The 15,898-nt window shown below is 27.0% G+C and overlaps 2 protein-coding genes across 2 annotated transcripts in view; one reads left to right on the top strand and one right to left on the bottom strand.

Annotated features, from left to right (window-relative positions):
* LOC107453748 (TOG array regulator of axonemal microtubules protein 1) overlaps nt 1-3,429 on the bottom strand; it is a 66,835-nt gene extending 63,406 nt beyond the window's left edge. The window contains exon 1 of the mRNA XM_016070678.3: nt 1,205-3,429. Coding sequence (XP_015926164.3) covers nt 1,205-3,034 — 1,830 coding nt within the window. The 5' untranslated portion in view covers nt 3,035-3,429. The remainder of the gene's footprint in view (nt 1-1,204) is intronic.
* A 146-nt stretch (nt 3,430-3,575) lies between these two features.
* On the top strand, nt 3,576-15,255 carry LOC107453763 (Tryptophanyl-tRNA synthetase). Its single transcript, XM_016070703.3, has 8 exons — nt 3,576-4,086; nt 4,174-4,282; nt 6,752-6,871; nt 8,757-8,939; nt 10,402-10,615; nt 12,016-12,189; nt 12,885-13,025; nt 15,000-15,255. Exons 1-8 carry the CDS (start codon nt 3,945-3,947, stop codon nt 15,156-15,158), a joined length of 1,242 nt encoding a protein of 413 aa, XP_015926189.1. The 5' UTR covers nt 3,576-3,944; the 3' UTR covers nt 15,159-15,255.
* Nucleotides 15,256-15,898: the final 643 nt, after the last annotated feature.

Genomic DNA, 15,898 nt, shown 5'->3' with positions numbered 1-15,898 from the left:
AAACTGTATCTAATAACAAGTAAAGGTTACAAATTTTTTATAAAAGTCATCTCGTAAGTACAGTTTTTGAAAAACATGCTTACATTTTTTCCCCGATTTTATGTTTTCTCGCTTCATCCAGTTTTTAATGCCAATCTGATGAAAAACGTAAAATTGGGGTCCTGCTATACTTGTAAATGTAAATTATGAAATACCCAAAGGAAGAAAATATCTTTTCTACAATAGTCAAAATTCATTTAAAACTGCAAAACAACCAATGTACTTATGAAATATAATGAATTAAATTTATAAAATTTATATTTTGGTTTGGGTATTAATTGTAATATTTAATTGTAATTTTAAAACAAATAAAAGAACATACTACTGCATTACAAGAGAATTTCAATGGAGCTTAACAGCTAATATAGCAAGGACAATGCTTTTTGACAAGCCAGTAGAAGTGACAGATCTACTATTTGAATAGCTTATTTTCTTATATTTGAATTCATTATCATAAAACAATTTGATAAATCAACATTTCATAATTTGCTTTATGTATATTGTAAATTATGGTATTAATTTTAATTACAAAGCTGATTCTTTAAAGATATTTATTATTATCGATTTATAAATTTAATTAAAAAATTCTACGAATAAACATAATTAATAAACTGAATATATAATTAGCATATATTATCACCTCATGTTTAACTAAACAGTGATTCTAACTATTAATTAGTTCATTTTGTTATAATTCTTTTCATTTAACAAACTAAATTTGCCAATTCAAACACAGAATCATGGCTGTACTGCACACCTTATAAATTTTGGATAGGAACATAAACTCTGTAACCCCATAATTTATGTTTAGTCATAGAGGACAACAACATGGATATTTTTTACTCTAAAAAAACCCTTGAAATTGGCCCCTATGACTTCATATAAATAGCTAAGTAAGTATAATCCTCTATTTCCAAAAACAGTTAATGCTTTAGCTGGAAATACATTTTGATTAATACATTTTGAAAGTAAAAGTATTCTGAAAGGAAACTTTTAAGTATCAATCTGATCAAGCAAGAAAAAAATTTTAGGTTTAAGGTTTAAAATAAATTTTAAGATTTCAGTTGTTTAACTTATTATCTATCACTATTGATAAGAATAGTACTACACATATCAATTTGAGATTAAATGACTAAAAAACCATTAATTTAAAACTATAATTAACCTGAATAACTGTAGATGAAGAAGGTGCATCATATGGTGTATTTTTAACCCAGTTGCTATCTCGCTTAAAAATATTAATCAATTCTTCATTTCTGGGTTCTTTGACATCAACTACTTTGCAAGTGGATGAATCTCCATTCTGATCAAGGTCTGTTACACAAATATCTTTACTTCTGGATGGAGGAGTGGAAGAACTGGAGGAGCTAGATGCTGCCATAATCCATTCAATATCAGGACCCCAAGGGGAAACATTTCTACTTTGAGAACCAGCAGAAGCTGGAAGAATTATAGCATATGAAACAGCACCATCTTCAGTACATCTTGGAAGAATTCTTCTGGCCAAACGAGCTTGCACAGCCGTCAAGAGTCCTTCAGAGTCAGAATTAATCTCTACAAAATCAACAGCAGATACTAAAGGAACTAGGCGTGCTGGTCCCATAGCCTGTGCAAATGCTGCAAAACATTCTAAAGCAGCGAGTCTGACACGTCTTTTTGTGTCAGTAAGAAGTGGAGCAACAGACTCACAAAGAGGAAGAAATTCAAAATTATAACTGGGAAATGTTAAGACTGCAGCAGTAACTCTGTTCACAATTTCTTCTCTGAGACGAGGATTGCGATTGTCTTTATTTTGCAACAAATGACTAAGAACTTCTGTAGGTTTGATATGATGCATTAATCTGTGAATAACTCTAATTGCATGCTCACGAACAACAAGTTTTGCATCTCCCAATCTTTTCAACACAGATGTAACAAATGTTTTGAGAAATCGTCGTATTTGATTTTTAAACTTGTCAATCAATAAATCATATACACTTAAAGTCTGAATGACAATTTTGAAGTTAGAATCTTCTAGTAGTTTTGATAAAAACATCATATACTCATCCATATCAGATATTTTTTCTGAAAAATCTGGCACTTCGCGAATTATCATTTTCATGTGCTCGAGAGCCTCGACTCTTGTTTTCCAATCATCACTCTTAATTTTTTCAGTAATGTAAGGCTGAAAAATACCAAAATCATATTTTAATAGTTTATTTCCAGCTCCACAAACTCCATTTATGTTGGAAAAACTTGAATGACTACCCGAGCCACTACTTAAACGAGAACCATTTAGTGAAAACTTGTTTAAGACTCTTATGTAAGTATTGGCTGCTTCTTCATCTAAATTTTGAAGATATCTATCAAAAGTCGCTGATCCATGCAGTTCATGAATTTTTTGCATAGCTAAAAATATTGGATAAAACAATGAGGCATCCCCATCAACAAAATGTCTGGAAAGGCACTCTATTAGAGGAAATAAATTTTCATTTTCAAATCCAGTCGAGAACAAAATTCCGATGCTCATAATACAACCTTTTCTAATAATGTATTCAGAATTTTCTAATCCATAATAGATAAATACTTTCTGAAAATCTTGCAAATTGTTTGTGTATTTCATATAAATGTGCAGTGATTGAAGAGAAGAGCGTCGCACATTAACATTATCATGACCAAGATTCGATATGATTTTGGGTAAAAGCTGTGACATACATGAGTCAAGATCATCATTTATATGTGGAATAATACCGCAAATTAATAATAGACATTGGTAACGAACTTCCCATCGAGTATCGTCTAACACATGAAAAAGAACACTAAATATCGATTCAGAAGATGCATTATGAAAGGGTAGGTATCCATTTCCACTCTTTAGAAGTTTTCTCATGACAATTAGAAGTTCCACTCGTTTTGAGGCATTGTGATCCAATAGATTTTCGAACATTAAATTGGTATCCATATTAGAATTAAAGAGTCCGCGGTGGACAACATCAATCGGAGAATCCTTAACCATCAGTTCATCGAAATATGATTTTTTCTAGTAACCACGAGAGGAGATAATCAGAATAATCATGATTTCTACGAATAGAAATATGGGTTATGCCGGTGACATACATAATATTTACATCGAAAAGGTCATGTAACACCAAAACAAAGAAAAACTATCATGGAAAATAAACGATGATTATTAAAATCGTGTATTGAAAAATTAATATATCACTTTTCTTTTAAATTTCGGGTAACAATAACACAATAAGCCATTGAGCCACCACTCATTTTTTGATTGCAGACAGTCGCAATAAAAGGTTTCGTTTCCATTTTGATACAAGTAGCAAATGATTAAAAACAAGTATATCGATTAATAATCGCTACATAGTGTAGCTCGTAGCTATTTATGAAAATAATTGAAGAATAGTAAAAAGTGAAAAATTACTCAAAAATGGATTACTAGGCTGTAATTAGTAATAAATATGCATGCTTTGATTTAAAAATTCAAAATGAAATATTATTGTCCCCAAATGTGAAATAAATAAAATTGTTTTTAAAGTGAAATGAAATCAAAAAGTTGTTTCGGTTTCCTTGGTGCTCTTCCTCGATAGGAAAACAGTCATTCCTTCATTAAGTTTTCGTTCGCAAAAACTTCAATAATAATGTTAAGACGATTATAAATTATCAACAGAAGTTCAAAATATTAAACTTTCTGTGTTACATTATCGAAACTGAATTTTTGAGTGAACCCTTTTCTGTTGATAATCACTTTTTCTCTTTCCTATTTCTTGTTAATTTCATCAGATGCAGCAAACTGTCAAAATTAATCAGTACTCATAATTGGATTCGCATTACGTTTCAGGGAATATTAAAAAAAAAAACTAATTAATGAAAAAGTAATTCAGCCTTTTAATTTCTTTTTTCATAGATGTAAAATGACTTCTCCGGTAAAAAACAACGTGGATAAAGAAGTTACAAATGCTAATGGTGAAGAATCTCAAAACAATGAAGATTTTGTTGATCCATGGAATGTAGTTAGTTCATCTGCTACTGGTGTGGATTATGATAAATTAATCCGTAAGTTTTATATAATTTTTTTTCCTTATCATGTTAATTTCTGAATATATTAAAACAAAAAAAAATTAAATGTACTCTTTTATTTAGGCCGCTTTGGCTGTTTGAAAATTGATGAAGCTCTGATTAAAGAATTCGAGCGTGTTACACAAAAGCCCGTCCATCATTTTTTACGAAGGGGAATTTTCTTTTCCCATAGGTAAAGGATTTTTTGAAACTGCTCAAAAGTATGGCTGTATGTTATACAGTATATCTTTTTTAAGCATTTATTAGATGAGATAGTTTAAGCAATTTCATTAAAACTTTTCCCTTTTTACTGATTTTTTATATTCTCAAAACTTAGTTAGCAGATATATTGTTAATTGATTAGCTACATAAAAATGTAACTATCTTGAAAAGAGGAATCTCATCTCATAAATTATTGATGATGGAAACTTTTCTGAGTTGTTAATGTTCATGATTGAAAAGTTACAAAAGTTAATTTTGTTCAAACCAGAAACTCTGCAGTATAAAAGCAGGTATTGCAGATTACCTCATCTTTTGATAGCATATTTTTTGTTTCATTAAAGAAAATAATAAAGAAAATACACAAAAAAGACAAAAAAATGAGGAGAGAAATAAATGAGAAAGTTAAAATCAAAGGGGAATTTATATATATATATAGAAGGAATGATTTTCCTATTTCGAAATTTGACATCTAAAAAGATTGACAAATTATCCGTTTCGCAGATATATACCAATCCAATTATTGTTTCTTCTTAAACATTATTTACACTGAAAAAAAGGAAATAGAAACTATAAATTTTTTTTATCCTTAAACTTATGCAATAACTATTTGTGTTTCCCCCTTTTATGAAACTTTTTATTGAATAAGCAAAAACATTTTTAGTCAATACATTTTAAATAATTATACAAAATGATTTTAATCTAAATGTTAAAAGTTTAATGCTTAACTTTTATTAAGCAATTTTAGTCTAAAAAATTTCTTTGAGTTTAAAAGGAAAAAGAAAGCATTGTTGTTGAATAGAAGTATTTTTATACAATTATATTTTAATTAGAATTGTTTCTTTCTCAAGTAAGAAACAATGATTTCTGATTAAACACCCAGTAATAACTTGCTTAATAAATTGCTATAAATAAATTTTTAATTTCTTTAGTTAGAAACATGTCGTCCTGCAGTGGACTGAACATTAAGAAACGGTTCCCAGCAGATCACCGATGTCAAGCATCACTGGTTGCAGTCAGTAAGCGGGTGGGTGGCCACTTAGATCAGTCTGCATAGGGACCGAGGGTGTGCGGTATTGGTCCTCGTTAAACTGTTCTACCGCAAAGTGCTCGACTTCGCGTGCAGGTCGTCGGGATACCGAAGCGGGGGTGCCATCCCATCTGCTGAGGATCAAAATTGCTATGGCATATCTTCGGATCATCCTCAGGGATGTTTCCCAGACCGTCGCCAATAGCCCTTTGTGCAGCTCTAGTGCGCCGTAAATGAACAAATCAAATTAGAAGCATGTCTCTCTAATTTTAAAAATAAACTGTTACTTTCAAATTGAAAGTTGTTAATTTGCTAGGGAATAAAATTACTTTTCCATTTCAAGAGAGCAAGTAAATTTGATTATTTCATTATTTTTTTTCATTTATTTTGTATCTTTAAAAAAAAACTGTCATAAAATAAAATAAAATTTTATCGAGAAAGAAAAACAATGTGAATTTGCTGCGTTTACATGGGCTTGAACATACTGAATTGTGTGCGCTTGGTGACTGCATTGGCCACCTTGTCACCTGCAACAGTTTAATGGGAAAAATACCAAAATATTATGAATTGTTACATCATTCAAGATGGGCATATGATTATGTGAGACTCTCAAAAACTATTTAATAAAAATTATCATAACTTTTCTTAATTAATATTAAAAAGTTATATAATCAATATTGTTTGAACCAAAAACTACAGTGCTGAAGGAAGCTAATATTGCAGATTACCACAATATCTGATAGCATATTTTTTTTATCTCAGTTTAAAAACACACTCACATAAAACCTAAAATTTGATAGAGTAATAAATGAAAAAGTAAAAAACAAGTGAGAAAGATTTTTTTTTTCTTGGAAAGAAAATTTATCCCAATTTTGAATTTTGATGCAAAAAAAAGATAGACAAACTAATCCATTTCACAGAACTATTATTAACACAAAAAAATATGGAGAAAACATGGTAATCAAAAAATAATTCTTGTTATTTTGTATTAAATATTATTATTATGCATAAAAAAATCTTTTAACATTCTTAAAAATTTGTTTTCTTTTTACACTCAGAGTTTATTTTTTAATAATTTTGATTTCCCAACATGTTGTCTAACTTCTTATAGTTTAATTTTTTTATTTTTAAATTCTCTAGCCCTTCAAGTAAAATTGGTTTATTCCATTTCAATCTATTATCGCGTCAGTACTTTTCTTGTTATTTTACTTATAATTTTCAATACTATTATTGCGTGTAACAAGTAATATATTTCTGTAACCTTATCAAATTTGAAGGTTAATCTATAGATACTATCATTACATATAATTAATTCAGTTTATTTCTTATTATTTAATTATTATTAAAACTATAACTGTATTTGTAGTTCTCAAATTCTTTTTATCAATTAAATGTTCTTTCTTTTAAATATAGAGATGTAAATGAAATTTTGAAACGGCGTGAACAGAATAAATCATTTTTCCTTTATACTGGCCGTGGACCTTCCTCTTCTGCACTTCATTTAGGACACTTGATCCCTTTTTTATTTACTAAGTAAGTTATATGCTTTTTAATTCTTAATTATTACAAATTCAAATAAATATACTCCTTAATATTAATGAATATGTTTATAGCTGGGTATTTTTTCCCTAATTGAACTAAATGTTATGCATAAAAAAAATCTTGTTCTAATATAGATGGCCGTAACTTGCGGCATAGCAACTCTGGATTAGGCATGTAAGGAATAGTGATTTTGCCGAGTATTGAATATTTTACTAAAGAAATTGGCTAAATATTCTTAATTGTAAATAAAATGGCCAAAAACAGAATATTTGTGGGTCGAATAGAAGCATTTAAAAAAATTGTTAATAAATGTTATTTTTTACATAGAAATAAGTTTCGTCATTATTGAAAAATAATCAAAACTTAGCTATATTGGTATGTGTTAAAGGAAAAAAACTAGATATTAAGATATAACTTGACATAATTAGATGTTAAGATAATTAGAAGTATTTAAGATAAAAATAACTGACTAACAGCTATTTCAAAATAAAAATAAAAACCTTAAGTTGTAATGGTGAAAAATAAGAAATAGGAAAAATATCCTAATTTTTAAAACAAAACTAAAATTATATTTTCTGGAAATAAAATTATCTATGAAGCAATGAAAGAGGTAATTTCTACCAGAAGCTCTTTTAAAAATGCTGTGCCATCATAAAAACACCTATGAAAATCAAAGATTATATACAAAAGCAATAGAAAAAGAAAATAATAATTGATCTTAATTTTTGAAAGAAAGTTTTAAAAATAAACATTTCTGTTTTCAATCACTGTATTTTCAAGCAAAAGTGAAGATTAAAGTCCAACAAGAACTATCCTAATTTCCATGTCATAATTATTTGTTATTTTTAGAAATAAATGACCATAAAAAAATAATGTTCGTTAGAAACGCTCTTTAAAAAATGCTGCCATAATTAAATTGCTGATAAAAAAGAAAAATTAATAAAAAATCAAAAGAGAAACAAAAAAAAATTGTTCTTAGTTCTGAAATATAACTTAAGCATAATAAGCATTAATAATCACAGTTTATATTACAAGTTATCTGTCTTACGGTACAAGGAAAAGTGTCAATAAAATAATAATGTTCATTAAAACCACACCTTTTACACGATTCACAAAAAATAAGCAAAAATAAAAGGAAAAAAAGTTTATAATTTTTTAAACATAATGTGTTGAAGAAACGAGGGAATTGACTCGCCTGAATATAATTAAAGAAAAGAAAAATCAGTATTACAAAACTCATGGTTTAGTATAAAGTAATCTAATTTTAATTCTTCAAATTTCGTTTTTCTATGTGTCTTTCAAAACATAAATTAAGAAGTTTTAGTACTTAACAAATATGTGTAAACACTATTTCTAATAATGTATAAGAAAAATATAAGATTTTAGAAAATTCATTATGAAATATATTAAAATTATCTGGTTAACATTGCCTTGGAATCGTCTTGATGTATATCATAAGTAAAATTGTGCATAGATTTTTTTATTATATACAAGATTTTCTCTGCATCAGATAAAAAATAATTTATTTTTAAGAGATCTAAAGATCAATTAGTTTATTTTTTCAATTTATTCATTAATAAAAATAAAAACGTTCCTTAAACTCACAACACTTTTGAAAATGTAAGTGTGAGCTGAGAATAAAATTCACTAATATTTTGCATCGTTTACAGTTTTTTATTTTATTTATTTATTATTTTTTTTAAAATTCAATTGGAATGGTTCAAAAATTTAATTTGTTTTTCATCTAAAATGTGTTTAGTCTCTAAATTGTATTATTAATATTTTATGTATAAACATAATACCACAAGATTTGTGCCAAAAAATTAACATTCACGCATACTTTCATACCATTAATCAAGCTTTATTTTAATTTAAGGTGGTTGCAAGAAACATTTGATGTACCTTTAGTTATTCAGTTAACAGATGATGAAAAGTTTTTATGGAAAGATTTGTCTATTGAAGAAGCTCAAAAGCTAGCCTTTGAGAATGCTAAGGATATCATAGCATGTGGATTTGATGTTGAGAAGACATTTATTTTTTCAGATTTACAATTTATGGGGTAAACTAGCTTTCAATAATTTTCTTGTGTAAATTTATGTATATATGCACGTATATCTATGGAGGTAGCCTGTGCACAGCACTATATATGTATATAAATGAAATAAAAAATAAGTCTAGTTCAATTGCAAAAAAGATTTTTAAAAAAAGAACAGACAAAGAAGACTAATTGCCATCAGATTGTCTTCGTATTTAAACAGACGCACACAAATGTATGTACCTATGTACTAATAAGTTTTATTTACTGCGTATAAGCTGCAAGTATATAGAACACATTAAATAATCATAAATAAATATATATATATTTGTTAACAGAATTCTTACAGGAAAACTTCTTGTTGTGATCAATTTCTTTTTGCAGATATTACTTCATGGTGCATAGCGTTTTTAAAAAGTGCTTAAAGGTGCTTATTTACGATTTTCTCCACGTATTTTGCAAAAGCGTGCTTTCTGCATTGTTCTATTAAACTTTTTCACAATCCATTTCGGCGTGTTGTTGGTCTGTAATGTTGGAAAGCGCAAATCATTTTATATGTTTGATGAAATACTTGGGAGTCCGCACGTGCTTCTACTGAGCTGAGTTCGTTGAGATTTTAGCACTCTCATGTGCAACTCAGCTGCATTTTGCAAGATATTCTCAGTTTCAGATGTCATTTTCCACCGTCTGATATCGAATCTAAAAACCTCTTCATCTTTTTATAATGGCTAAAATAATCAAGAAAAGAGTTCTTTGTCAGAAACTGGTTATTTTATCATAATCATGTAAAGTCTTTGAAAATTATTTTGCATTTTGTTAATGTATTATAGTGCTGAAAAATATTTTTTAGAGCTTAAAAGTACTTAATAAGGTGCTTATTTTTTGTTGAAAGATTTGGCTACTCACCCTGTACTTAGCAGTTATCTGTTATACAATGCATTTTGTGCAAATTCGCCCTTACTGCTCTCCATTGCTTTCTACCCTCTATTGCTTTAGATTTGTTATGTTATTAGTTATCAAAACTAGCCATTTTTTCGAAAAGATGTTCAACCAGATGTTATTATGCAAGTAGATCACGTAACAACTAATTGTCTGTTTTATGAACTTTATGTTTTCATTTCCTGTCCTCTTCTAAAAAAAATCATTTTATTTTTATTTTTTGAAATTTCACACATTTAAATTAAATAGTAAAGATTAAAATAGTAAAGTACAAAAAAGAAATCAGAGCAACTCAATAAAGTTGCTGTTTTTTCTAATAGTAAAAAAAAACAAAAAAAAACAGTATTTTAATAAAATGGAATTCGACTTTTCTGTGAAAATTCTTACATTCTTGAAACTTCTGACAAAAGTTCTTCTGTAAAAAAACTTATTTTACTTTAAAATTAAAGACCTAATTTTGAAATTTAAGGAATTAAGCATTAATACCAAGATTTGATTATAGATTTATGACAATTAAGAGGTGAAATTTCTCTTCTTTAATTTCTAGACAATGTCCAGAATTCTATCAGAATGTTGTTAGAGTTCAAAGATGTGTGACTTTTAATCAAGTTAGAGGAATATTTGGATTTGGAGATAGTGATTGCATTGGTAAAATTGCTTTCCCTGCTGTTCAAGCTGCTCCCTCTTTCAGTTCATCATTTCCACTGATATTTGGAGAAAAAAAAGATATTCCATGTCTTATTCCATGTGCAATTGATCAAGTATGAATTTTTTATAGTTAATAAATTAATTTTATTACTACCATTCTTATTATTTTAATGAATATCAAAATACCAGTTTTGATACAATTTTTTTCATAAATATTTTGCAGTAAAGCAATTGTATAAAAAAAAAAATTTGTTCTAATTTATTCCTGTGTATTTATTATCGACTGATCTTTTGAAATTATTTTGGTCTCAAAGTACAGAAACTACAATTCAAGTTGTGTGATGAATTAAACATTCCAATGAATTTTTGACCTAGAGTTTGGATTTTCACATCCCAGGACTCAATCTTAATGGTTTAAAAGCCCAACCTTAAATATTCTAATTACTTAGTGCACAAGATATTTTAAGTTATGAAATTAGGCACAGATTTGGATTTTTGACCCTTAAAATATCAGGTGTTGCCATCTGGAAAGTATAATCTTAATAGTTCAGGCAGAAAAGCAATCAAAAGCGTTGGACCCTTAATTTTACTTCATATTTTTAAAATCTTATTTCTTAAGAACTATTTTAGAAAACTGATTCCCATCAAATTTTAAATTTTTTTATTTTACTTTCTGTTGGTTTAAAAACTTGTTGTAAATTGGTTAAAAAAAACTTGTATGCCTTACTATTCAAATTTTTTTCAACCAATAATAAATGAAATAATTATGAAAAAATTCTTTTTTACGTGAAATTGTCTTTGAATAAGCAAGTTTCATAATTATCCAAAAAATTATCGAACACATTTATTAGTTATGGTGAAAAAGTGAAGTTAGCATCATTAAGGGAAGTGGTCTGGGTAGCGGAGGACATATCTATCCTTGGATGGCTACCTTAGAGGACTGCTAAATTAATGGAAAATTATTCAGGATAAAATGCTTCTCTCTTTTAAACAGCCCTGATTTAATTTGCTAATTGCAGACCTATAACTTCTTTATATTTATAAAATATTACCTTCAAATTTAAATCCTAGTATGTGATAATCTGTTCTGTATATCAAATGATATTCAGTGTGTTTGCTTTTTTCTCCCACACTTAATTTGGGAAAACAAGCTTTTGTTATTCTATTGCTTAAATAAAATGTCTGTTATAGAAAAAAAAATTAAATTTCATCCTATTTCTCAGGGTTTTTTTTTTTTTGTAAAAAAAAGCTTTTTTCAATATATTTTTAATAATTAATTTCAATTTAATTTCAATAATCAAGCTTTGAAATGTGCATGGTTTCTCTGTTTGAATTTCAGTTATGAAGTTAATAGAAGGTTTGAAGATTTTGATAAAAGTCTCTAAGTCATTTAAATTCACCTTAATTCATTTTTATTTTGAAAATTCTGAACCAAATTTATTTTTTTCAAAATGTACTATATTTGCATATTATAATCAATTTACAAAATAATTAAAACTGTAACTTTCTCTAGGACCCTTATTTTCGAATGACAAGAGACGTTGCTCCTAGGTTAGGACTTCCAAAACCTGCACTTATGCACTCCGAATTTTTTCCAGCACTACAAGGTGCTCAGACTAAAATGAGTGCAAGCGATCCCAATAGCTCTATATTCCTGACAGATACTCCTAATCAAATTAAAAATAAAGTAAGTAGTGAATTTTCTAGCTATGTGTTTTATAAATCATTTAAGATTCATCACCGTGCATATAGAAGAACTTTTTTTACTAAATTCTTAATTGATGTTTTGTTATAAAATTTTCAACAATATTTTTAAAAATTTTCTCAAGATTCAAATTTGTTGAATTCTCTTAAAAAAATATTAGATTTTATTGTTTTTATTTGTACAAACTTATGTAATAAAAATTAAATTGTAATTTTTATCCATAAATGTGAAAAGAATTGCCTTTTCTTTATTTCTGTAAAAGAAGGAAAAAACATTTTTCATTAAAAAGTTTGAAAATTTAATACATGTATTAAATTCTAATGCTCAAAGGTCAACTTTTAGAAAAGCTTTTTTTTTTATTAATTTTTTGATTTACACTCAATATATTACTAGAGGTTAGTGTAAATTTTCTTCTATGATCTATTATTATTTAGGCAGTCAGAATTTCTTTTATTCAAGTTGTACTAATTTTCATTTTACGATTTTGATTTTATGAAAGGTAAAATATTTAAAGTTTGTTTGATTTGATTTAGATAATTTACATACTTAAGAATAAATATTTTTCAAATAAATTAACTATGAAATTAATTATAGGAATGAATTCTGACACGTTTTTTGCATAAACTCTGTTAGGAAAGTTTGTTTTAAATATTAACTATGGAAGTATATTGTTTTAGATAAACAAATATGCTTTTTCTGGTGGTGGTGCTACAACTCAAGAACATCAGGAAAAGGGAGGAAATTGTGATGTTGATATATCTTATCAATACTTACGTTTCTTTTTGGAAGATGATGTCAAGTTAGAAGAAATCAGAAAGGTAACCTAACGTTATAATTAACTTGTTTCTCAAAAGTGAAAAAAAAAGAAAAGAATTCATTTTGAATTGCAATATTTTTTGTAAAAATATAATTATAGCTTTAAACTTTTGGAATTTGCATATAAATTGATTCCCGACAAAGATGTAACAAATTTTTTATAACTTAAACAGTTATTTAAAAATTAGGAAAATCAAAGCTCAGTAATAGCAATTTTTGTTCAATTTAAATTGAACAATTTTTGTTATATGAGTAGCATAATACTAAAAATAATGTTGGAATAATCCGTTTTAAATCAAATGAAATATTTTTAATACTCAAATGAGTTACTTTTTTACAAAACATTTTATTAGCTCATCCTATCAAAATAAAGACTAACTGTATTCAGTATCATCTGGCATATGGCTGCAACTGATCAAGGCCACTCATATCATATGTTTAAAATTTGCTACAATCAATCTACTTTCTCCTGTACATATATCTTCAAGTAGCCGTAAGAAATCTATCATAAAAATGTACTTGATTAGTGCAGATGTAATGGGCACCAAATTTGCTATAAAATATGTTGTACTTATTTAAGAGTATGTTTGGTACCTATTAAAACTGCACCAATTACCGTGATGCCAGCAGTGCCTATTACTAAGATTACGTATCGTTAGTGTCAATAATATTATGGTGATATTTTATGGTATCCCATAATGAATAAGTACCATTTCTCTTTTAATTTTGCCTTTTTGTACATAACTTATTATTTTACTTCAATTAGTAACATATTACCAAATCAATTGGTAATATATTACCAAAATTAATTATCAATGGAGTCAATAATAATATGGGTGTTTTCTTTATGTTTCTTCTGAACGAATTAGTTTCATTTCTCTCTTAATTTTGTGTTTCTGTTTAAAAAATGTTTTTTTAGTTCAATTACAATTGATTTTAAATTATTTAGTTTCATAAAAACATGTTTTAAAAACATAACTATGAACAAAATAAGCACATGGTTTCAGATAACCTTAACACTAAGCATACCAACACTTTTCAATACAATACAATACAACATGCAAAAACGGGTCTTTTGACCTGTTATGGTATGATTAGTGTTAAAAATATTTATCTGGTGACAGTCCGATTATGCTATCACAATCACGTTGATCATTCAGATAACCTGGTAACTTGTCAGAATGAATGAAAAATGATTAAGTAATACAGAATGCGCAATAAACTAAATTTTTTTTTTATTAAGGCTATAAGCTAGACAACATCACTGATGTTATCTTTAAATCTTTGGAAAAAAAACTGAATAGTTAATAGTTTATTTTTAAACAATGGCTTCTGCTTAGCCAATGCAAAAATTTCATTTTTTTTAATGCCTCTAAATTTAAAATAATTTTAAAAAATCAAAAATTGTGCTTTACAATTGTACTTATTTAACTTTACAATTACAATTGTACACATTTAACTTTAAGTTAAATATCATATTTTTAGAGCCTACGGCTTACTTGTATTCCAGGATACAGACACACACAAATTCTTTATTTTATTATATGTATGTATACATCTTACATACACGTAATGTGTGTTTATATATTCTATTTTTAATGCGACTAAATGACTTGTTATTAAAATCTTGCGTCAAAAACCTTAAAGTCTTGTTGAACTTTTCCTAAAATGCTTTGTCTGTTTTGTAATCAATGAGCAGCAAAATGTAGTTAATATGTTTCGTAGAAGGTCTGAAGCAGTCTGCTCAGGGCAGAAAGTTTTAAAAAGCTTTAAAAGATCTAAATTTCTTCTTATTTTAAAAATAATCTAGTAAGTAAATTATATAATAATTTATAATATGTAATATTTAATAATTTAAAAATAACCTAAACAATGTATTTTAAAAGACTTGTAATTTACAAAACTTTCTTTTTATCTTATAACCAATATTGAAAAAAATAAATTAATTAAAATACTTTTATGTAAATTTGTTCTAGGATTACACTAGTGGAAAGCTTTTAACTGGTTTTTTGAAAAAAGAACTCATTGGAATTTTACAGAAGTTGGTTGCAGATCATCAACAACGAAGAAAGGTTTTAGATGATGATACAGTTAGGAAATTTATGACTCCTAGGAAAATGAATTTTAATTTGTAATTATATCAAGATATGTAATTTAATTTATTGCAATGAAAGATCCACCTATACGTTTGCCAAGCACTATTTTTAATTTTAATAAAATTGCTTAAACCAACAAGAATTGTCTTCTATATTAAACTATTTAAAATAAACTATACACAAAATGTTGAGATTTTCTATAACTAATCTTTCTATATCAATCATGTACCTTATTACCTTTTATTTTATTGACAGTCTAAACTAATATGTATAGAAATATCATTTTGCATTCTTAATGTTATAATTCACATTTTTTTCCTTCAGATATATTAAGTTAAAAAATAAGTTTTTATTTATTTTATACATTTAAGGAGCATATATTTTATTTAATTCTAAATTTATTGATTCAATTTCAAATTTTTTTCAAAATAAGTAATGGAAATTTTAGCAACTGTATTACAAAGATCTCTATTATAAGTAAAGTTATTCATGTTTGCAAAATCAATTTTTTGTGTGAAAAGAAAAATGCTTCTGAATAGAATTTCACAATTTCTTCTAGTAAATCTAATGTTAATCAAATTATTCAAATTTTAGTGTCTATTTAACTTTTGGTATGTCTTATCTTAATTACATAACTGTACAGTTGGCAAAAATAGTAATTTAATTTTACCAGATTCTTTTTTACCTTCACATATTTTCACATACCAATAAAAGCCCTGAAAAAATATATTGATAATGCTCAGTACTGTTTAAAAACATTGTTATAAATTAAGCAAATT

Source organism: Parasteatoda tepidariorum, chromosome 1 (genome assembly GCF_043381705.1).
Source record: "Parasteatoda tepidariorum isolate YZ-2023 chromosome 1, CAS_Ptep_4.0, whole genome shotgun sequence".
Taxonomy (NCBI): domain Eukaryota; kingdom Metazoa; phylum Arthropoda; class Arachnida; order Araneae; family Theridiidae; genus Parasteatoda; species Parasteatoda tepidariorum.
This window is presented reverse-complemented; position numbering and strand designations above follow the sequence as displayed.